A 23,716-nucleotide genomic window follows, 5' to 3' on the forward strand; every position below is an offset into this window, starting at 1 on the left:
CATTGCTCAATTGTTTTCTGAGAGTTTGACATTACTAATGAGAGGAAGTGTTCCCCTGGAGTCCCAGGAAGCCACTCATTAAAGACTTCAGAGTTTACTTGCGTGTTGAGAAGATTAGTCTTTTCCCCTAAGAATTATTTTAACCTTGTTCCTACCTTGTTTATAGCAGGCTAACTAAACCTTTAGATATGTTACCTTTGCTCTCTTGTTTGTTCATTCATTCCTTTAATAACTATGAATTTCCAGGTCAAAATAGTGTAGCTTTTCACCACTTGATTCTTCACTATCAAAAGCCTGGGTTTGAGTTGCCACCACCTCATTCCTAGCTTTGCCTTTTTGGTTTATGAAGTTGGCCTCCTAGCCAAGTCTTCTAAACTATTCCTGGAGGATATCTGAATTGTTTGGGCACCCCCAGCAAAAAGAATACACTTGTTTCCAAAGAATCTGAAATCTGGTCCATTTGAAATAGACAGCTACTTAAAAATCTCCATACAATTGTTGCAGCCTCCCTTGATAATGGTTTGTCTGCTCTTTCAACTGAGTAAGCTTTTCTGACAAGTAGCTTGTATCCCTTGGCTGAAGTTTTTCACAAAGTTTTCTTGTAACACAGAAAAAATTGCTTGTTACCATCTAGTTTCAACATTGCAAGTATGTTCTGTTTGGCCTGTGCAGAAGTCTGGCGAGACTAAGCCCACTTTCCCACTCAGCAGCAATTGACCAGAGAATAGCTCTCCCCAGTGGACAGGACTTGTGTTGCCTCACCCTTCCCACTGCTCCCACCTGACCAAAGTCTCTTTTTGTGTGTGTTTCCTGCTTGGCTACAGAAAGTGTCTGCATTTACAATCCTGCCCTGTACAGTTTGTTTACAGTACCTGTGTTGTTGAACCCTCTTCCCTTGTTTCTACACAGGCTATGTAGCCTGCAACCTCTCCTGATCATGTTTTTAATAAAATCTTAATTTTGTTTTTTTCCTTTTTGGATCGTCTCCCAGTCCTTCATATGTTGTTTGGTGCAGTTCTTCTGACTAAAATAAGGGTGTGATACATGTGTGGAGAACAACTCCCAGTTCTGATTATCTACTAGATTTCTCCAACTGGTTTGGTGTTTCTGGTCCTGCCTCAATCAGTATTTATTCCACCATAGAAATGCACTTAATCCTTTTACATTTTAACTTCACTTTGCCTTTAAACCATTAGAGAAAGGATGTGTGGTGGTGGGTGAAGGGGATAGATGCCCAGCAGTCCCCAGCATTAATTTTACCAAACTTTTATTACTTGTGTCAGAGCAGCTGCATCTCATAAAAATTGTTCACATCACTTTCAGTGACTCTCCACTTAGAAAAGGACCACAGGTTTAAGCATCAAATACCAGTGAGGAGGCATGGCTCAAAAGGGGGTGTGCTTTAGTTGAATGGGATAGAGGAAATGAGCTGTCTCACTCCAATACTACTGTATAGTTGAAAGCAGGCTCAAGCAGCACTGAAGGGAAAGCCCACAGGCCAATTACTCCAAGCCCTTGAATAAGGAAGGGAACCAGAATGGAAAGCCTGTGGAACATGGGAATGGCCTATCTTTTCCAGAGTAGTAAAGTGGTCCCTTGCTGCTGAGAATGAATTCACATTTCTTCCTTCCAGTAAAAACATCAGTTCTGTGTTGTATTGAGACAAAATACTTAATCCCCCTAAATCTGAAATGTTGAAACTACTAGCTCAATAGTTTTTACAAAAAATTCCTCCTGAAAATAAATGAGGTAGGACCCCCCCCCAAAATGTAATTATCTTCTGGAGGGTAGGCCCCTTTGTAGCACAGGCTTCCCCCTGCTAGATGAGTGTTCTAGGGGAACCCATATGTATCAGTCTACCAGCTGGCTGCTTGTTGTGAGAGGCTGGATTCAATGAATTTTTTTTGGAAGATTCAACACATTTGCCCATTCCATGATGGGTGATGTATGAGCGCACCTGCCTACACCATGCTGAGTGTTCAGTAGTTTTTGACCAAAAAGCAGCATGACCCCAATGCTTCACCCTCCCTATTCACTCAATCTCACCCCAAACGACTCTTTTTGTTTGTTTCCCTGAATGAAAAAAGTCTTGCCATTGTGGAAGAGGTAAAACAAAAAGTGGGAGTCACTAAAAAGGCATCAAAATTGATGAGTCTAGAAACTTATTTGAGCAGTAGAAAAAACATCTCCATAGGTATATTGCATCAAATAGAGTGTACTTTGAAGGTGACTGAAGTTTAAACATGTAGGAATAAATACACAATTTTTATAAGTAAATTACAAGGTTTTTTGTGTTCCCCCTTATTTTCCTGATTCTGAGGAATATGAGAGCCAATTCACTAAAGTCAAATGATTTATCTTAGAACAGTAGACAAAAGGAAACCCCAACTCTGGCTTCCAGCCACCAGGAGTGTTTATTAATCAGCAACTGTTTTCTTTTTTTTAATTTGAATTTCTATCTTTGCCACTTTTCCTTGAGCAAATAAGTTTAATTGAATACAAAAATAGCATAGGGTCATTGAAATCAGGACTTGTATCCTAAAACCTGAATAACTTTTTGGTTGACCTTCATAAAATAAAAACAAAACAGAGTATTTTCACCTTTTTTATAATGATTTTGTACCTTTTAAGAAGTCAGATACACTATCTTTGATTTTATTAAGCCCCCCCCAACTTATTTTACAGAAAATCTGAAGTAAAATGGATATTAGGATTAGTTGGAGAGTGTTATGATGCCACCCTGTTGGAGCCATTCTAGGACACTGGGACTAAACTACACAGCAAGAAACATTTTCTCTCCAGGCCAAAACTCAACACACACTGCCAGAAGTTACACAACACAATACCTTCTCCTCTGCATCCACTGCATTGGGTGTTTTGTTTATTAACTTTTCTAAATACTATTTCCGGTGTGCCAAACTGATTTTACAATCTAACAATGTTAAAAAGTATTACCTTAGAATTTATTATTTTCAGAATTAAGAGCCCTGCCTGTGCATATTTTAGCTACATGACATTTAATACTCCAAAATATGCTCATTTTTAAATACCTTTTTCTTGATTGATTCTCAGTAAGTCAAGAGAAGTTATATTTTTATTCTTTGTCATGATGGTAGTTTTAATCCAGTAATAAGGCCTTGTGGTTAAGTTCTTAAATTGAGTCAGCAAAAGCAGGAAGGTGATTGCCAGCCCCTGGTGCTAACATAAGATCAGGGACCTTTTATCTATAGCCACACTGAACATGTAAAAGTGAATATTGTTTTGTTATGTCTGCACTAACACTCTAATTCTCCATCCTCTATTTTATTGAGGTATCCTTGAGACTTTAGGTAGCAGGAAATGTTGTGTTACTTGGGTGCCTTACATATGTCATCTTTATTTATTGTTTTTCACAACAATCTTCTCCACCTTAACTTACATACAATACATGCTATTAGAAGCTCTGCAGGGCTAAGGGTGTGCTGTGGATCTGAGCCAGGTCGGGGCTGCTGCTAATCCCTTTGGTGCACCTGGCTTTGCTCCCTACATATGCTCTCTCTGTTCTCAGCTCTGGATCTCTGAGCTCATCCTGTTGCTATTACTGTTCTTTGTGATTCTCCTACCATTCACCCAGCCTAGGACACATGCACTCAAATGTGAGAGCCTGAGAGGCAGAGCAGGAAGTGCTTCGAAGTGAACAAAGGATGAACCAAGGTTTTTAGTACTGTTTCTTCTGGTTCATTCCTACAGTGTCTGCTGCAAGGCCTAGAGTAGAAAGATACCATTTTACCATGAGTTAAGCCTATCCACAGACGCACTAAAAAAATGACTACAATTTGGCCACCTCAGATAAACATACAACCTGTCTTTGAGTCTTGAAAACTAGGTTCAACTAAATTGCTTTTTGTTCATTTTCAGAGTATCTAAAAAGAGGAAATTAAAAAAATAATTTGCATGCATTGGAAAAGTAGGAAGAATTTAAGAAACTTCTCACTAGGTAGTAGAAAATTTAGTATTTCTGTGTATTTTTTCCACACCTAAAACAATAATAATTTATCAATATCATCAAATACACAATCAGTGTTCAAGTATTTTTACCATGTTTTTTTAAAAATCCAACCATGCCAACTATGCCCACTCTACCCAACTATGCCACTGCATTTCATTTGGTTTATATGGGATGTCTATCCAGAGAAAGTCCAGCTGTGGTTAATATAGCAAAAATGGTTTGTGCAACATTGATGTAACCTGGCAGACAAGGTGAGTGGATTGGAAAGTGTATGTGTGAACAATGATGGTTTCACTATACTTGTCATTGGGGGCAGTAGACACCACAGAGTGAGCATGTGTACTGTGTGGCCGTTGCTTTCAAAATGATTGAGTGAGTACAGCAATGAATCTGCATCAAATTTTGAGTTAAGCTTGAACATCCCTCCCTGGAAACTATTCAGATGATTCAGAAGGCCTACAACTATGGGCAACTGGTGATTGGCAGCTTCATCACAACAATGTGTCTGCTCATGCATCATGTCTTATGCAGTTTTTTTGCAAAACATCAAACTATCCAGGTGACTCAGCCCTCCTACAGCCCAGATTTGGTGCCCTGCAACTTCTACTTTTTCCCAAAACTAAAATCACCTTTGAAAGGGAAGAGATTTCAGACCATCAATGAGAGTCAGGAAAATATGATGGGACAGCTGATGATGATTGGGAGAACTTTGTGAGGTCCCAAGGTACCTACTTTGAAGAGGACTGAGGCATCATTGTCCTATGTACAATGTTTATTGCATCTTCTTCAGTGAATGTCTCTATTATTCATATTACATGGCTGGATACCTAATGGACAGACCTTGTATGTCTCCAAAGTAGGGTAACCATATCATTTATTATCTAAATTAGGAAACTTTAATAACAGAAGTGAATTCTATTAATAATTATACTGGAACAACAGACATAAACCTGAATTGTCATGGACAAATAGGGATATCTGTTCACTACTTTAAAAAATTTATGTAAAAAATATGTAACATTAATTTACCATCTTAACCATTTTTAAGTATACAATAATCAGTGTTAAATATATTCATGTTATTCAGATCTCTAGAGCTTTTTCATCTTGCAATATTGAAATACTTTACCCACTAAACACTAAGACCCCTCCCCCTTCTCACCCAGCCTTTAGTATGCACTGTCCCCTTTCTGTTTCTATTATTTTGACCACTTTTGATACTTCATATAAGTGGAATCATACCTGTTTGGCTCATTTCACTTAGTACAATGTCCTTAAGGTTTATTCATGCTGTAGTATGTGATAGAATTTCTTTCTTTTTAAGGCTGCACAATATTGTATGTATATGTCAGATATTCTTTATCCATTCAACTATTGATGGATGTTTGGGTTGCTTCTACCTCTTGGCTATAATGAATAATGCTGTGATAAACAAAAGTGTTCCAATAACTCTTTGAGATCCTGTTTTTGTTTTTTGTGGACATATAACCAGAAGTGGGATTGCTGGATCATATGGTAATTCTACTTTTAATTTGTTGAGGAGGCTCCATATTATTTTCCCTAGTAGCTGTACCATTTAACATACCAACTAACAATGCACAAGGGTTCCAACTTATTCACATCCTTAACTAAACACTGTTATTTTCTGGTATTTTTTTATAGTGGACATCCTGATGGGTATGAGGTGATAGCTCATTGTGGTTTTGGTCTACCTTTCCCTCATAAGTAGTGATTTTGAGCATCTTTTCATGTGCTTATAGGTCATTTATATATCTTCTTTGGAGAAATGTCTATTTAAGTCCTTTGCCCATTTTAATAAGGTTATTTATCTTTTTGTCATTGTCAAGTTATATAAGTTCCTTATATGTTCTGGATATTAACCCCTTATCAAATATATGATTTTAATTATTTTCTTCCATTGCATAATTTGCCTTTTCATTCTGTTGTTTCCTTTGACACACAAAAATTTTAAGTTTGATGTAGTCCTATTTGCCTGTTTTATATATTGTTAACTGTGCTTTTGGTCATCCAAGAAATCTTTGCCAAATCAGAAGTCTCAAAGATTTTATCCTTTGTTATCTCCTAAGAATTTAATAATTTCAGGATTTAGATTTAAGTCTTTAATCACATTTGAGTTGATTTTTCTATATGATATAAGGGTCCAACTTCTTTCTTTTGCATGTAGCTATCCAGTTATCTTTGCCTTTTTTTTTTGTAATCTATAGAAACAAAAGGCTACCAGTTGCTGAAGCAGTCTGCCCTTGAATATAATACCAATCAAACTGAAGACAGATTCCAAAAGGATGCCTCTGCCTCACAACTGTCAGTAAGCAAGGGAGGATTCAGCACTTGAAATCAATGTCTAGGAGACCCAGGGTGGTGGCCAGTGCTGTGTTCAGGGAAGGGTGGTCATTCCTTGAAGGTTTCTAGAGTTTGCTTTGTAACATTGTCACTTGGTCAGAATGAACCAGTATTTTTTCAGTCATTAATGAACGTGAGTTTGGAAAAGTCTTCCCTCCTACGTATGTACTGGCCCCTCAAGGTTCAGATTCTACCTGTGCGTATCATGATAGTAACTTGTCACTAAATACCACAGAAGATACCTCAAAGTACTTTTCTTACCATATCTACCAATTTCTTTTTCAATTTTTTTTAAATTTTAGAGAGAGGGGAAGGTACAGAGAGAGAGAGAGAGAGAGAGAAACATCGATTGGTTGCCTTCCACAAGTGCCACAGTGGGATACGGAGCACACAGCCTACAACCCAGGCATGTGCCCTGGCCAGGAATTGAATCGGCAGCCTTTCAGTTTTTGGGATGACACCCAACCAATTGAACCACACCTGCCAGGGCATATCTTCCAATTTCTTATTCATCAATGAAGACCATCATCTTAAGCTATCCTCCCTCACCAGAATTTTGGGGTTTGGGGTGGTAAAAACTAGTTTTAGGCTTTCATGAATTTTCTTTAATCTAGAAAGTTTAAGTGTAATTTTCTGTTTTTTATATTTTATTGTGCTTTTATTATTTTCAGTGGTTTTCATTTTATTACACCCTTTTCTTAGTATATCACCTCAGTTCCATTTGTGAAAGCAAATGAATTAATACAGAGAGGTATAAACATCAACAGTACTTTTACATAAAACACCATGCCATAATTTCACCTATGAGAATGAACAATGATTTCTTAATAGCACATAATGCCCTGTCCATACTCAGATTTCCCAGTTGCCTCAAAGTTATATTTACCAGACAAACATTTTTTTGAGGGACATACTTATGGTGCATCAGGCTTGTCTTTGAAGAGCTACTTCCTAGATAATATTAGTGATAGGATTAGTTGCTGAAAAATTTATTTATTTTGGTGGTTTTGAGAATTCAGTGAGCCACTGCAGGTTAAATACCAAGTACTGTGCCTGTTAGTAAAAGGCCTCCAGGGAGGGCTGGCTGTGTTAAAGATGGTGGTTATTTGAACACCACAAACATGAGATGTTGTAGTTTGTTGAGGTATAAAACAGTGCCTCTGCCCCTAATGGAAGTCTTCATCACTTTGGAGAGATACAGCACTTGTGAGCCCTTAAATGTTTGCTTTTCATCACCTTCTTTACATTTGAGTCACAGAATTAGAACCCAAAGGGATCTTAGAGAGTATGTATCCAAACCCTTCATTTTACAAGTGAGGCCCCAAGAGAGTAATGTCTCTTTCCAAGCATTATAGCTGGTTAGCAGACATACATAGTTTGGAAGGTGACTCCACAAATATGTTTTTGGTAAGTGTATTTTTGGATAGTTAACTGGACATGTTCAAAGGATGAGTACATTTGATATAAGTTGTAATCCATTGGATGTGTATTAAAGTTATAGTACTATTAATATTAATAATTAACATATTTTTGTTAATTTATCATAAGTGAAGTGATACTTTATAGGTTTTATAGTAAAATACCCCTAGATTCAGTTTGCTCAGTCCATGCTCAAAATTACAGTACGTGGTTTGCAAGATTCTAAATTTTCCATCATCAGCATCTTATAAGTGCTTCTAATACTGTTGGCTGTCATAGTTAGATACTACCTTTAGTATTTATTTTACATTTGATCATGCATTACTTTTTCATTCTCATTCTCACTCTGATACTAAGGACTTCTCTGAGCTCCAAAAAGAAACAGGAAGTAGGCTGGGAGGGCAGAGGGATATGGAAGCCAAGTACCAGTGTTAGAATTCATAGCACTATTCCAGGTAGTGGTGGGAATGTGCACTCTAAACTCAGGAGCCACCCCCAAATCTAACTATTGAAGAAGAAGTGTATATTTCAGCTATTTTCTACATCAGATGTCTTAGGTCTTTGTCTCTGGACCTATCTCTAAAAAAAGCCACTTAAGCCTTGTGCCTTTTTTTTTTTTCGTATCTGAAATTGCCTGGTCCTATGAAGCAAATGCTGACCCTGTTCAGGCCGAGTTATCAAGAGAATCACTCTACTACAGAGGTTATATATGCAGACAAGCAGATTACAGGTTAGAAACTCAGCAAATGACTTTTGCTGAGATACCCATGCACTGTCTATCTGTGATCTTGGGTAGCTGCCAGTTAAGAATCAGATTTATAACAGACATGTCCAAGGCTGAAGATTCTCAGGATGCACAGGTCAGGAATTTTCCTGCAAGCTGGGGACACCATGGAGTTCCCCCAACTCCAGGGAAAGAGGTACATTGGGCATCTTCCCAATCAACATTTTCAGGCTGGTTAAGGAGTGCCCTTGAAGTTTTTCAGTGGAGATTCAATCTCCTCTGCAAGATGGAAAAAGAGGATTTGGCAGAGAGACTTAAAGATGAGTGGTGGTGTTACAGAACCCTGCCTATGCTGTTCTGGAACAGCTGTGGGGTTTGATTGCCTACCACCAAGAAGTGTGACTCCCAATACAAAAGTCTGGTGAAAAAGGAAAGGGATTGTTTATTTAAAGGTTATACAGATTCAGAATGATGGCAGATTTGTGATATTAAATCCCACTCCCTTCATAACACCCAAAAACACATAGTCCTGCCCCCCTTTGCCAACCCAGGCCAGTTTCAGAATATGCCAGTCAGAGGTACCATCTTTCAAAAAAGCAGAAGTCCATGGCTCAGCATTCCCAGCCACAGTTCAGCATCCCAGGCTTCTCCCACTAACCTGTACTTGATTAGGCAGGTACCACAATTTCCAGCTCCTCAGCTGTGCTGCCATGTTCTCCAGCCAGGTTTCCCAGTGGGTCTCTTCTTTCTTACTCCAGCTCTTAATCCAAAACCACGTAGCACCTCCTTACACATCAGACCTGTGGGGGCCCTTCTACATCCTTTCAAACTTCATGGCCACTATATTGTGACTCCCCTCTACTCTCTCTCCTTCATGGCAGACCAGCCCCTATTTTAAAATGCTGACTGAGAGCTTCCTACATGACATCATATTCAGCACCACATGTTCTGAAAGTCACTTAGACCTTTTACCCAGGTGGTAGCATTCTTCCCTTCAGGAATGACATGGCTATATCCACTTGCCATTGTTATGAAAAGTATCTTAAGCCATATCATCCACTTTACCTTCCCCCAACCAAGGGCTGCGGGGACTTTGGGGACCCCTCACTCTGCACACAATTTCAGTGTGGGCAACCATCATCTAGTAGTGTCAGTTATTTTTGAGACCTGGTTCCTAGCACCCATTATCTTAGTTTGATGCTGTATTAAGGCCCATGTGCTTACATGTGCATCTTGGCCATTTAAAATGGTGTTCTTTGAGCCCTGGCCAGATGGCTCAGTTAATTGAAGTATTATCCCACACACCAAAAAATTGCAGGTTTGATTCCCAGGCAGGGCACATACCTAGGTTGGGGGTTCAATCCCGGTTTGGAGTGCATATAGGAGGCAACCAATAGACATTCTCTCTCTCTCTCTCTCTCTCTCTCTCTCTCTCTCTCTCTCTCTCTCTCTCTCTCTCTCTCTTCCTCTTCTTCTAAAATCAATAGACATATCCCCAGATGAAGAATGAATGAATACATACATACATACATACATACATACATACCAACATGTTATTCCTTGCCTCAAGCTCCTTGCTTTCTGTGGCTTGAACAGCATCTTCCTCTTGTTATTTGTTTTATCAAAGTTATTGTGAGGTCCTTTCTTCATTGCAATCATTGCTGCATGGAGGCTAATGTTGTGTCTCCTGTTTACACTTGTCACAGGTTTGAACATTGGTAGCGGTACATTGAAGATAAAGACAACTAACAAAATTATTTCAGAAGCTAGTTTTTCATCTAGCGAAGGAAGTCCTTTGTCAAGGTAAAGTCATGAAAGCCTTTCTGAATAGTGGCAACAAGAAGAGAAATGTCACTGCACAATGAATCAAACTTTAGCTACATATTATTTTGTTGTGTGACTTGATAGAATGTTATGGTTTGGGGGTTTTGTTTATTTAAACTAACAGTTGAAACTTTAGTTTACATTTGCAAATATTTGCACCAAAGCCAAGTATGTTTTGCAGCTGTTGTTTCCTTGGTTTAAGACTCAATTGACACCTCAGTGAACCACAAATTAGTGTCTACAGCTGCTCGCAGTAGGGCTGCTTAGAGGCCACACAATGGAAAAGGGCAAAGAAAAAACATCAAACCTTAAAGGAAATAAAGTGGCCCATTTTTTCTTTCTGAGACAGCTGACATACATGCCAAAAATTGCTGGATATTTGGTTTTGTACTCCTTTTTTTTTTTTACTAAGTATTTGGGTTAGATGCTTTCTTGTTTATTTTCCATAAGGAACAAAATTTATTTTTTCACATTTGTTAAACTGTAGCACTTGTACATTTTTCAAGCAATGATAAGTGAGTTGTAAGCTGGATTTGTCATCAACATTCAATACTAATGATGCCGTGACATTGAGTCACTTAGGAAGAATTTATAGATGGGAAAAGCAGCAGTCGTCTGATGAAATACCAAATACCTGATTTGGATAAATATAATTCAAAGCAGGACAAGTTTCCTTTTCTAGTAACATTTCTCATATTAAAAAGTCCTTCCAATGATTGCATTACATTTGAATTAACTGCTTATCCCATTGAAATTTTAAAACAAGAACTTTACATTTTTAGTATCCTAAAAGATTAAGTGATTTGATCCAGAAATATAGTATTTTTAAAATTCTTTTTTGTTTATATTTTGAAAAACATTACAATATTTTTAGGACCTGGGGTATTTTAAAATAATAGTGATTTTCTGAAATTGGATTCTTGCTTTTAGAAACCTGATAAGTTCAGTTTTAGGGAATTATTTATTTAATTATCAGAAATGATTATCTTTAACACCTGGGTTTTCATCCATGTTTGTGAAGAAAGTGAAAGATAAATTATGGGTCAGGAAGAGTATTATGGTATTATATTTCCATAATTATACTATAAATGCAAGTTCTAGGTCCTCTAAAATAAATTTTAAAAGACAATAAATTCTACAGGTATTTTTTAGGGCTTAATGTTACCATTTGGCATAATAATACATACATTTAGTTTTTATAGATGGTTAGAAATGTTTTTATTATATTTTAAAGGCATTGAAAAAACAATTCTTCATAACCTTTTCTTTATATATATTCTTCAAATAATTTTTAAATATATTCAGAAAGCTGTTGGATTCTTAGAGCATTTTTTCTCAGCCTGATCATTTTATGTCTTACATCTATATTTCATTATAACATCAAACTTTTTTCTTCCATTTGAGGCAGGGACCTTTTGTTATTATTGTTGTTTGTGCATGAAATTAATTTCTTAAATAAATTACAATTAATCACATCACCCCTTTTAAAAAAAAAAAAGGTCTTCAAGACTCCTTGATTCTAGTCCAGTGAGGAAAAGGTCTGGGTGCCCAGTAAGTGGGTTTGGATTTATCTGGTTTTGTTTTTATGCTGGGTTTGGTGTTGTTAATATACCACCTTGGGCTTTTGAGAACTCCAGTTTTGCTGTTTGTGCCTGGATCCAATGAAATTATTTAGAGGCTTACATTTAAAGATCCCACTTACTGCAGTCACTCCTCATGCTTTATTGCTTTTACAAGTGGTCTCAAAACCAGTACTTGAGAATAAACATAACAGTGCAGTGCTGCAGTAGCACTTTTAAAAATTCTTCTTCACTCTTTGTCAGTGAGCTGATGAGCAACCTTTAAAAAAAAAAAAAAAAGACCCTGCTAGACCTTAAAAAAAAATGGCTTCCTCTGATGTCCCAGAAACAATAATTATGATGTGCTAGTTAAGCCCAAACTACAGCTGAGGGATTTTACTTTAAAGCAGCGGCTTGGGTGCAAAACTACATTTATAGCTCTTTGTCTGCACCTCATTATGTGTGGGCCTGATTCATTAAGTAATTGGTTTGCAGTTGTTTACATGAGTATTAAGGCCTTCTTTTCAGCTGCCTTTGAGAGATACATTGTGCAAATGTTGCCTGCAATGAATGCAGAATGAGGGCCAGAGGGTCCATCCTATTGGCTAAACAGTGTACTCTGTTGAAAAGCCAGAGAAAGGGATTGGGTGCTGCTTTGCATAGCAATGGCTTTCTTAATAAGCGTTACAGTTTAATACACACAAGCTATAAAAGATGCAAAGAGATACTCTTAGCACATTTATACATGCGCATTTCATTGTGATGTGGTAGGGTCCGGATGCTTTCATATGTTTTTCAGAGCAGCGGCTTCAGTGCATGAGCCGTAATAGAATCCGATGTTTATTGTATTATACTGGTAAATCACAGGCAAGCAGGCAGATTGGCAACAGTTTATTATTAAAGATTCTTTCAGGGTAAATCTTTTTCTACCATTGAATCTGCTTCAGCAAAATCATTTTGTGGTTGAGTGGGGATGAAAAGCATAATATACGAAGGAGTGAGTCCTAATAGGAAGCCGTTCTCCGAGTAAAGACCACTTGTTCCCTTTTGTTCAGGGGTGCATGCCAGAGCTTCCTCTCCTCTGAAAACAGTCTTGCTTTACCTTCCCCAGGAAGCGGTTTTCACTCTCCCAGATCCATTTATTCAATGGAGAGTATATTTTAACAACCTATCGTGTAACTTCAGTTTACTGGCTGGATCAAGATAACGTTTTACCAAAAGAAAGGAAGAAAGAAACGGTTTACCAAAAAAAAATGTATGTGTGCTTACCACATAATTGCCTAGGGGAAAGATAGCCAAGTTCACCCAGCCATTGCAGGCACCCTGGGAGGGCCTCCTTGGGTGGCATTCTGTGCCAGCCCTGCAACCATGGGAGTGGCCAGCGGAGGGCGCCGGGCTGCAGCTGATGTTTGGTGGGGCTGTGGTATTTTATTTCGTCACAGGTCATTTCCCCCTGGGATGATGTGAAGATCACAAAAAAATAAAAATGAGGTTTTCTTGATGTGCTTTAGGTTCTCATATAAAAGACCCCCTTCTCCATCTCTGACTTAGCAGACCTGCAGCTTCCTAAATAATCCACATATTTTTCATCACAAACTGGTATACTTTACTTTTTGTACGCAGAGCACAAAAGAATAATCTCTTGATTATCTGAAGGGAAGGAGTTAAGAAGTTGACCCCAGGCAACTAAAAAATGGCATCTGTTGCAGGGCGCCTGGTTAACCATCAGGGGGCGCTCAGACTTTGTTGAATTAGACTGTCTCAGACTTTGGTCTGCCTCTAAAACTTAAAATTAGTACTTACAGATATTTGTTGGCACACTTATTGGGATTTATTCTTTTTGGATTATTTTTAGCTTTCTACTTTTCAGAAACATGTCTATTTTGAGGAAAATTCTAGCCAAAGATACTATGTGAGACATTTTAATATTTTTAACTAGCAGTTAAAATCAATAAAAATTGTAGAATTCTGAGTCTAGAGACCACAAATTCTCATAAATTAGTTATTTTCAGGCTTATAAAAAGACTCTAGAACAGGAAGAACATTTCCTGCTGAAGCCTTTTCTCATTGTCCCCAACACTATAGACCATGTTCTTGGCAGGACACTCAGTCTCATTGCCAAATTCAACAGGCATGACCTCAAAATCGCATTAACTTGGGTAGTTTGTTAATGGGCAGTGGATATCTTTTTCTTTCAAAGAAATGATATTGACCTTGAAGTTGAGAGTCAGTGTGTTATTAACGTTAAAACATCCCCCACATCTGCTGTTTTCCAAATTCCTTCTCTCTACAAGCCAAGAACCAGTGTCCATCACCCTAGCCTGTTTTACCTCTGTTGCTGCCAGTTAGGAGTTCCTGTTGCCTACACCCCCTCAAGCATTGAGTGGCCTGCACTCTGCAGCACCCTCCCAGCCAGCTGCCCCAGGTCTGTGTGCTCATTGGATGCCCACATGTCATTTCTTTACACAGCATGCTATGTTGTGTGTACTGGCTTTTATTCCTGTGCTTTTGCTGGAATGCTATTGCCACACCCTTCCACCTGACTGGTGCCTACTAGATTATCAAGGCTTAACTTTTAACCTTCTGAATGTTCCCTGAGCAGAGGCTGTGGTGCTGTGGCTATTTCTGTTATCAATCTGTTTCTGGGAGCTCCTCACTGAGATTTGGGTGGCTTTTCTCATTAACCAGTACTCAATAACCGTTGGATTTCCTGTGTGAGTAATCAGTACTATATAGCTCCACCATTCACTCAAACATCATTTCTTTTTTTTTTTAAGTATATTCTATTGATTATGCTATTACAGTTATCCCAATTTTTACCCCTTTGCCCCATCTACCTGGTATCCCCTTCCCTCTAGCAATCCCTCCCCCTTAGTTCATATCCATGGGTCATATATAAGTTCTTTGGTTTCTATATTTCTTAAACTATTCTTAACATCCTCCTGTCTGTTTTGTACCTACCAATTATGCTTCTTAACTCCTGTACCTTTTCCCCCATTTCCCCCCTCCCACCCAGCTGATAACCCTCCAAATGATTTCCATATCTATGATTCTGTTCCTGTTCTAGTTGTTTGCTTAGTTTGTTTTTCTTTTCATTTTTTTATTCAGTTGTTGATAGTTTTGAGTTGTCATTTTAATCTTAATAGTTTTGATCTTCTTTTTCTTACAGAAGTCCCTTTAACATTTCATATAATAAGGGCTTAGTATTGATGAACTCTTTTAGCTTTGCCTTATCTGGGAAGCATTTTATCTGCCCTTCAATTCTAAGTGATAGCTTTGTGGGATAGAGTAATCTTTGTTGTAGGTCCTTGCCTCTCATGACTTAGAATACTTCTTGCCAGTCCCTTCTTGCCTGCAAAGTTTCTTTTGAGATATCAGCTGATAGTCTTATGGGTACTCCTTTGTAGGTAAGTCTCTGCTTTTCTCTTGCTTCTTTTGAGCTTCTTTCTTTATATTTAACCTTTGGCATTTTAATTATGATATGTCTTGGTGTGGTCCTCTTTGGGTCCAACTTATTTGGGATTTTCTGTGCTTCCTGGACCTGTATGTTTATTTCCTTCACCAAATTAGGGAAGTTTTCTTTCATTATTTTTTCAAGTAAGTTTTCAAGTTCTTGCTCTTTCTCGTCTCCTTCTAGTATCCCTGTGATTTGGATGTTGGCATTTTTGGAGATGTCCCAGAGTCTTATTCTCTCCTCATTTTTTTTTTAATTCTTGTTTCTTCATTCTGTTCTGGTTGAATGTTTATTTCTTCTTTATGTTCCAAATTGTTGATGTGCACCTTGGCTTCCTTCCTTTCATTGTTTGTTCCCTGTGGATTTTTCTTTATTTCACTTAGTGTAGCCTTCACTTCTTCCTTTATGCTTTTGCTGTACTCAAATGAGTTATCTGAGCATCTTTATCACCAGTGTTTTGAACTCTGCATCTGATAGAGTGGCTATCTCCATTTTGTTCAGTTATTTTTCTGGGGTTTTGTTCTGCTCTTTCATTTGGGCCATGTTTCTTTGACTGCTCAATTTGGCAGCCTCCCTGTGTTTGTGTCTGTGTATTGGGTAAAGCTGCATTGACTCCCTCTCTTAGCATACCTACTAAGCTGTATGGGGTGGACACAGGTATTCACCATGGTGGAGCAACCCACTTCACCACTTTGTGGCTCTGTATGGGGGAGAGGGGTCAGCAAGGAGACAATGCTGCTGCCTAACTGCTGGAGGCTTGCTTAGCACTCACCCCATTTCCAGTCACTTCACCAGTTTCCTGTATGCAGCTGGTGCCTTTCCATCTACCATCCTTGTGGTGGTTCCTGGAGTGGGTAGGTTTGTATACATTCTAGGACCATGTAGGCTCTTTAAACTGACTCTCCTGAGAGACCTGTAGTTTCTTCTGCCACCACAACCCCCACAGGTTTTTACAGCCAGACGTTATGAGACTTTATCTTCCAGTACTGGAATCCTGGGCTACATGGTCTTGCCTGGGATCACGTGCTCCCAAGGCATCCTTCCTGATCCTTATCCACCACATGTGAATGTGGGACCACTCATTCTGCCAGCCACTGCTAACACCTTGCCATTGCCATACTGTTTCCTCTCCACCCCAGGCGTCGTCTCTACCCTATCTACCCATCTGGATGAATATGGCTTCTTTAATTCCTTGGTTGTCAAACTTCCATACAGTTCTATTTTCTGGCACTTCTAGGCGTTTTGTGTTTTGAGGTTAATTTTGATCCCTCTTATGGTTGCACAAGGATGTGAAGCATGTCCACCTATGCTTCCATCTTAACTGGACCAATCATCATTGCTTTATAAAAGTTGGTTGCACAATTACCCTCACCTCTGTATGGCATCATATACCCCAGATACAGAATTACATACTTCATTAAGTTATCTGCATGAGTCTACAGAGGAGGGAGAGGTGTAGGCAAACACATTTTCAAAAAAGACTCTTGCAGTCAATTTTGATTATATTCTTTCTGTTTGTGCAATCTGCATTCAGTTTTCAGGAAGGAGGACCTGGGTGAGCACACTTATTGAGTGTTTTATTGAGGTTCTTACCTGAATTTGATGAGCACTTGTGGGCTCTTGACATGTGTTGGGGGCCTGGAGTGTTTCTTCCCCGATTCCTACTACCATAAATTTTCAGCCCACCCTACAACTTCCCATTTTGGCTTGTGTCACAGTTATTATTTGGTGTCTTCCTCCACTGAAGCATAACAGCCCCAAGTGTGTCTTCTTGGTTGCTGCATCCCCAACACAGAGGCTGATGCATAGTATCATCTGAGAAAGTGAGTGAGCAAATGAACAAGTGAATGAGTGAATGAATGAATGAATAAACTATTACAGACTAGATATTCGGCCCACTACTTGTGGACAGCCTGGTGGAGGCAGTTTTCCTGGCTCTTTCATTCTGATTCCCACCCATCAGGCTCCTCAAGGAGGACACTTCGTACAGCTTGGGCCTATTTCAACCCAGTCTGTCTCTAAATCTTACCCTTGGCCCCCTGTGCCTGAATATTCATATCCTCTACTTAGAACCCACAAAACCAAACCATGCACATGCCTTTCTTTATCCAAATGTCTGGACATTGCGGCAGTGCTGCTTTCCCCAAAACTTGCTGTATATAGACTCTCGATAAGATTATCTCTGAGCTTATCAGAACACTTCAATAAAGGCATTACTACCTCATTTTACAAGTAAGAAAATGGATGCTTAGAAGGTTAGGAAGCTTGCCCAGGACCATGCAATAGGCAGCATTGGGTTTTAAGAGTAGAGTATCTCTGGCCCCACAGCTGACACTGTCCTAGCTTCTGAAATGAACTCCCATAACAAGTAACACACTGGGACAGGAACCAGTTGTTTCATCTACCCAGGTTTCCCCTACCCTGCTGTGTTACCACTTCTCACAAGACCCTGTGGATGCAGAGGTTTGCAACCTGTGAATTTTGTGTGCTGGGAAAAAAATTTTTATCTACTTCTGCCCCACCACTGGCAGTCTTGGGACATATTCCTTAACCTCTCTGGAGCTCACTGGAGGATATGTTTATTGATTTTAGAGAGAGGAATGGAAAGAGAGAGAAAAACATCAATTGGCTGCCTCCCATATCCTGGCTGGGAATCAAACCTGTGACCTTCTGGTGTATGAGACGATGCTCCAACCAACTGAGCTACCTGACCAGGACTCTGCTATAATTTAATAATAAGCTTCTTAGAATGCCATAGTTTCATTTTCCATGTTTCATTTTTGTCTCTACCATTGGTTCCACAAAGTAAAACAATACTTGCAGATGTACTTGCCATCCAATTTTGTTTTTATGTTGACTATATCTAGTGACATTAGCCTTTTGTTTATATCAAATGAACAGTTAACACATAATTTTGACTATTTTCTTTAGTACCCTGTGTCATGATTACATGTCATAAGTATTCACTCTGTTCCAGGTGCTTATCTTAGAATAAAACTATTCTGTTTAGATCCTGACAGACCTTAGCTCCTTAGGTTTAGCAAGGATGAAAACAAATGTGACTCTGATTAGAGCTGCCCTAATTTGGTTTATCAATAGCAGGAGAATTTATAAATAATTACTGATGTGCATCAAAATGTAAGATGGCTTGATGGATAGACAGAGGGAAGATATGTAATAAAGTCAATGTTGCAACAAAATGTTAACAGTTAAGAATCTCCCTGGTTGCACATGTGGTGTCACTGTACAGCTAGGGGGAAAAAATTACCAAACCTACTGGGAAATTCTTCAGAAATAATTTTCCCATTATAATGAGACCAGTAGAACATGGTCCCATTTTAATTTAATCATTTGTCTGTGGTATCTTACCTGAAAATGATTTATTTTTTAAGTAGGACCTCCAGTCTAATTGTAAACTTCTAGGGGAAAAATACCAAGAGTGCTATCTTAGATTCCAAGAGTTAACCTTAAGAGATGATGCAGGAAAAGCAGACTCTCTGATTTGCAGCACATATCGGCCTTGTTTCACCACAGGCTGGGCAAACTGTAGCCCTGGGGCTAAGGCCTGGCCACTGCCTGGTTGTGTGTAGTGTTTAGTGGTTTTTACATTTTCATATGGTTGGGAAAAGTCCAAAGGAAAATAATGATATATGATAGCTGACAGTTATATGAAACTCAATTTCAGGGTTTCTTAATGACGTTTCATTTTAACATAGTCATGCCTATTTGTTTACATATTGTCTGCAGCCATTTTTGTGCTGCAACCACACAGTTGAGTAGACAGATACAATATGGCCCATACCACTGAACCATTTACTCTCTGGCTCTTTACAACAACCCTTTGCCAACTTCCACCTTACAAGATAGAAATGTTACTTTCATGCTTTCAGGGAAGATTAGAGAGATTCCGAATACATCTGATGGAGTATGGTAACCATATCCTGAAACCTATAATTTTAACTCTTGCATTCCTTATGCTTTCAAAAGTGAATTTGTTTTTGTTTTTCTCTCATTTATGATAGTGGCTAAATAAGTGGGCCCTAAACAGCACTACAAGGAAAGTTCTCACATGGTCCCCTTTGAACTTGTCTTAGCTTTACATGTTAGTTGTGACCCCAAAAAGAATGTTGCCCCTGAGAATTATATACAATAAAAATAAGCCTTGACTTGCAGTGTCATGTTGACTTGCAGAAATGGTTTCCCAAAGGGAAAAATCATTACCCCATAGGTGTGAAGATTGAGTAGGAAATACCTAAAAGCATCTTCCACCTTTCCCACTGGGTGAACTACATTAATTTAGGTCTGAAACATGTTTCTTGTAAGAAAGAATGTTTTTGGTAACAAACTTGAAAACATGATTGAACTCACATAAGTAGAAATAATACAAATGAAATAATGTATCACCAAATAATGATCGAGTGCCTTTAAGCAGGGCCCTGTGTTTAGTGAGGCTTGTGTATTCATTCCACACACATACTGAGCACGTACTAAGTGCACAGGACCAGTTTATCCAGCTGAGCTGAAACAGGTGTGGTTGCTGCCATCACAGAGCTTCCTGTCTAGAGGGAAGGGACCACCCATCAGTCAGCTACACAAATGGGTGTGAAATAGCAGCTTTGATGAGATCTTAGGTTGCAGGGTGGTGTTGGGGGATATAGGATGGGGAAGGCTCCAGCAAAAGGGCCCAGTGAAGTCTGGAGCATCAGTCTTAAATGTACTGTTCATGATTTAATTTTCCAACTAAAAACAACAGGAAGGCCTTGAAGAATTTTTAGCAAGGAAGAGGGGTGATCAGATTTCTGTTTCAAAAAATTCACACTGCTGAGTGGAAAAGATGGATATGGTGTCACCAGTCAAGGGGCTATTACAAAGGTTAAAAAAAAAGGTCCAGGTAAAAGATGCCAGTTTTGTTGACTAGACAGGAGATGGAGCCTGGTTTGGCTGGAAGGGACCAGCCTGGGAAGATCGTGAGTTTGGTAATGGCCAGGCATGTTCACTCTGAGGTACTTTGGAGGCAGCCAAATAGAGTTGGTAAGTGAGCATTGGACATGTTTCTGCGGCTCAGACAAGTATCCCAGGCTGTGGGGACTTGGCCTGTGCCAGCCTCTTTGCCCTTGGTCATGTCAAGGGATCCTGCCCTTGGTCATGTCAAGGGATCCTGGCTGCCACATCCCACTGCATTCTGCTCCTTGGCCCTGGGCTGTGAAATCCTTTCCATCTTTCAAAGCAGATCTCGGAGGCTCCTTGCTTCCTTGAGGATCCTGCAGCCACCATATAACCTAGCCTGTGTACTCAGTTCTTCCAGCCGCAGTGCCCTCACCCCCTTCCCCTGCGGCTCTTATTATGGGGCCACAGCTGATAAATTAGCCTGTCTTTGCACCCTGCTAGTATTTTATAATCTACCTCTCCCCTCTAGCACCTAGCCCAGTGTCTTTATGAAATGGGACGTGGGTAAATAGTAGACAAAACCCACAGTTGTGTTTAATGTGTGTGCACACACGCTTTATGTAAGATGAATTTTTTTAGTGTCATGTTGTTGGTCTCCACCTTACTGGCAGTCTCCATGACTGTCAATTACTACTGGACCCTTTCAGATGGTCATCTTCTACTCTTCTTGGAGAAATGGCCACAGACCACTAGTTGGTGAGAGCAAATAAACAGGCACCAAGTTTAAAAGGAACATCAGCATATACTGAGCCTGGAAGATGATATCTTAGTGGAACTTGTTTTACTGAAGAAATAGATGTGTAAATTGTGGCAACTATGTCAAAAGGCAGATTTTTAAGCTGTGGTATAACCAGGCTTGAGCCAAAGGGAAGGAGAAGATGAGTTCATAGGGTTTCCTGCATCAAGAGGACTGTGGTCCTGGCTGTGAGAAGAACAGTGGTGGTGTAATGGGGTGCAGCCAAGAGGGGGGCCCCAAATAGGGATTTGGAATGGGGTCCAGAACTCAAGGTATCTAGGAAATATTAGGATGTCCTCACCGCCCCCCACAGGTGTGGGTTGGGGGAAGGGACAAATAGAGCAGGGCCATTGAGAGCTGTTCTGCATAGCAACAGCCTTGTAGCTAACCTCTGATGTGGTCATTTAACGTATCTATAACCTTTCACTGGTTGCATAGATATGTTAAATAGCTGTGGCCATGCTCTAAGCCAGGGAAATGGAAGTAACTTCCCCACCAAGATATAACTGGGAGGCAGGTCCCCCTAGTTACAGTGCCACCATGGGAGCTTGAAGAAGATTGTCTCCATGACATGGGGCCACGCCTGCCCAGACTCACAATGGCAGCCCAGTAAAGCTGGAAGGATATGAGTGCTGGCAGGTGTAACTGATTGTAGGAGGAGTCGGAAATGGGGCTGCAGAGGAAGATTGGCACAGGGATTTAAACCCAGAGGTGACAGCCATTGGAAGGGGAACCACATGGCTCTGGCAGTGCAGAGAGAGGACCACAGCCATTGCGCAGGGGGAGAACCACTGGGTCTTTAGCAGAGTGGGGACTCCCGCAGCCATGTGAGATAGAATCACCATGCGGCTTTAGCAGAGTGGCAACCCCCCTCCTCTCAGCCATTACAGAGAGAACCATGCAGCTGTGGCAGTGCAGAGAGGATCACAGCCATTGAGGAGAGAACCACGCAGTTTTGGCTGAGTGGAGACTCCCACAGCCATTGTGCAGAGAGAACCACGCAGCTGCAGCAGTGGAGAGAGAACCTTGTGGCTTTGCCAGAGTGGGGACCCCCGAAGCTTTAGAAGGGGGAACCACCACCCAGCTTTAGCAGAGATCCTGGTGACACAGCTTATGGTGACGGGAACCGAGGGAGGCCTACCAGCCAACTCAGATTACCAGGAAGAACCGGGGTCTGCCTAAGCCACAGACTTCTACTTCTTTTCCTGAGAATGGTACCCCAGACTGGGCAAAGGGGGGAAGGAAGGACTGTGTGTGTTTGTGGGTGTTTTAAGGGACTTTGGGATTTTGATGAAGACATTAGGTCACTACTTTAAGTCCGTATAGCATTAAATAAACATTCCCTTTCCTTTTCACAAATCTCTGGCATTGAGAGACGTCTTTCCTCTGGCGGCGGACATAACAAACCTGGGGGCTTCCTTTCAGGTAATAGTATATCGCCTCTTGGCTCCCCCCTTGGCACTCGTAACAGTGGTGCATGTTGGGGTCTATGTCTTTTCTCAGCAGTCTTCCCATTTAAAAGGATGAAACCTGTTTTAATGCAATATTCTTGTAAATCTAAATACAAGCGAGTACTTTGGCAAAAACACAAGAAAAATCAAAAGAGCAAGCCATACACAAGTAGCAGTTTCTTGTTTAATATCTCCTTTGACCATTCAGTGTTTTTAAAGAGAAAACAGGCCCAAAACGGAGTCACTTGTGCTAAAGCCCATTACATCAAACCCAGACTTAATATCTGACCTAATTTCAGTTTCAACCTTCTCCAAGAATGTAATATTAATCAGTCAGTCTGAATTGTCTGATTAGTATCAACGAGACAATCTGTCACAAGGGTCCTCCCCACCCCACCCCCAAAGGAAATTGAGACAATCTGCCTGATAAAACCCCCACTTCCTACTAAAGCCCTGAAACAATCCTTTCTTTTCTTTTGCTAATGGTTTTCTTGTTCCACCCAGTTTCTGCCTACAAAAATCTTCCACATGGTAAAGCTTCTTGGGGCTCCTCTGTGTTTCCTGGGTGGAATGCTGCCCAATTCATGAATTGTTCAATAAAGCCAATTAGATCTTATTTACTTGGTTGAATTTTTGTTCTTTAATAGTATGAGACTTGAAGAATTTAAGTATAAATTTTTCAGGATACTCCCATTTTTCTTTACCACTTGTTAATATGTTTAACTAAGGAAACTAAGAGTTTATTTTGAAATATTTTGTTAAACTATTAAATATTGGTATCACTGGCTTGACAAAGATAAGTATTTTAACTTGCTAACTGATCCTTTTAACATCTTGAACTTAAGGTATTTCTCTTTCAGTTTTCCTACAAATGCTAAAGCTTTACACATTAGTGTTTTCCAATGACTCTTAAGGGGATATCGGTCTTCTGCCTCACTGCCAAGCATTCATTCTCCAGCAACAGCACAGTGTGCAGTACCCCACAGCACACACAATGCTGCCTCTGAGAACCAGCATTCAGAGACAGCAGAGAAGATGTAGGGACCCTCCCACCAAAGCACCAGCAAACACCTTTGACCATAGAAGTCCTGACATTTTCTTTTTCCTTTTTGGTTTTTAATTCCAGTATATTGTTGGACAATACTGTTTCATACCTATATCAGACAGGCCAAAAAAGTAAATAAATAAACAGAAACTTTATGAACAATGAAAAAAGGGAGAAAAGCAACCTTTTATCTTTAGCTTTTTTAACT

The 23,716-nt window shown here is 39.8% G+C and overlaps 1 protein-coding gene across 1 annotated transcript in view; it reads left to right on the forward strand.

Moving 5' to 3' along the window:
• Positions 1 to 23,716, forward strand: part of KIZ (kizuna centrosomal protein) — a 158,958-nt gene that overhangs the window by 117,900 nt on the left and 17,342 nt on the right. Inside the window, 3 exon segments of the mRNA XM_045833099.1 lie at positions 6,214 to 6,314; position 6,364; positions 10,199 to 10,295. Coding sequence (XP_045689055.1) covers positions 6,214 to 6,314; position 6,364; positions 10,199 to 10,295 — 199 coding nt within the window.

This window comes from Phyllostomus hastatus, unplaced genomic scaffold, assembly GCF_019186645.2.
Source record: "Phyllostomus hastatus isolate PE091 unplaced genomic scaffold, TTU_PhHast_1.1 phas_contig_17, whole genome shotgun sequence".
Taxonomy (NCBI): Eukaryota; Metazoa; Chordata; class Mammalia; order Chiroptera; family Phyllostomidae; genus Phyllostomus; species Phyllostomus hastatus.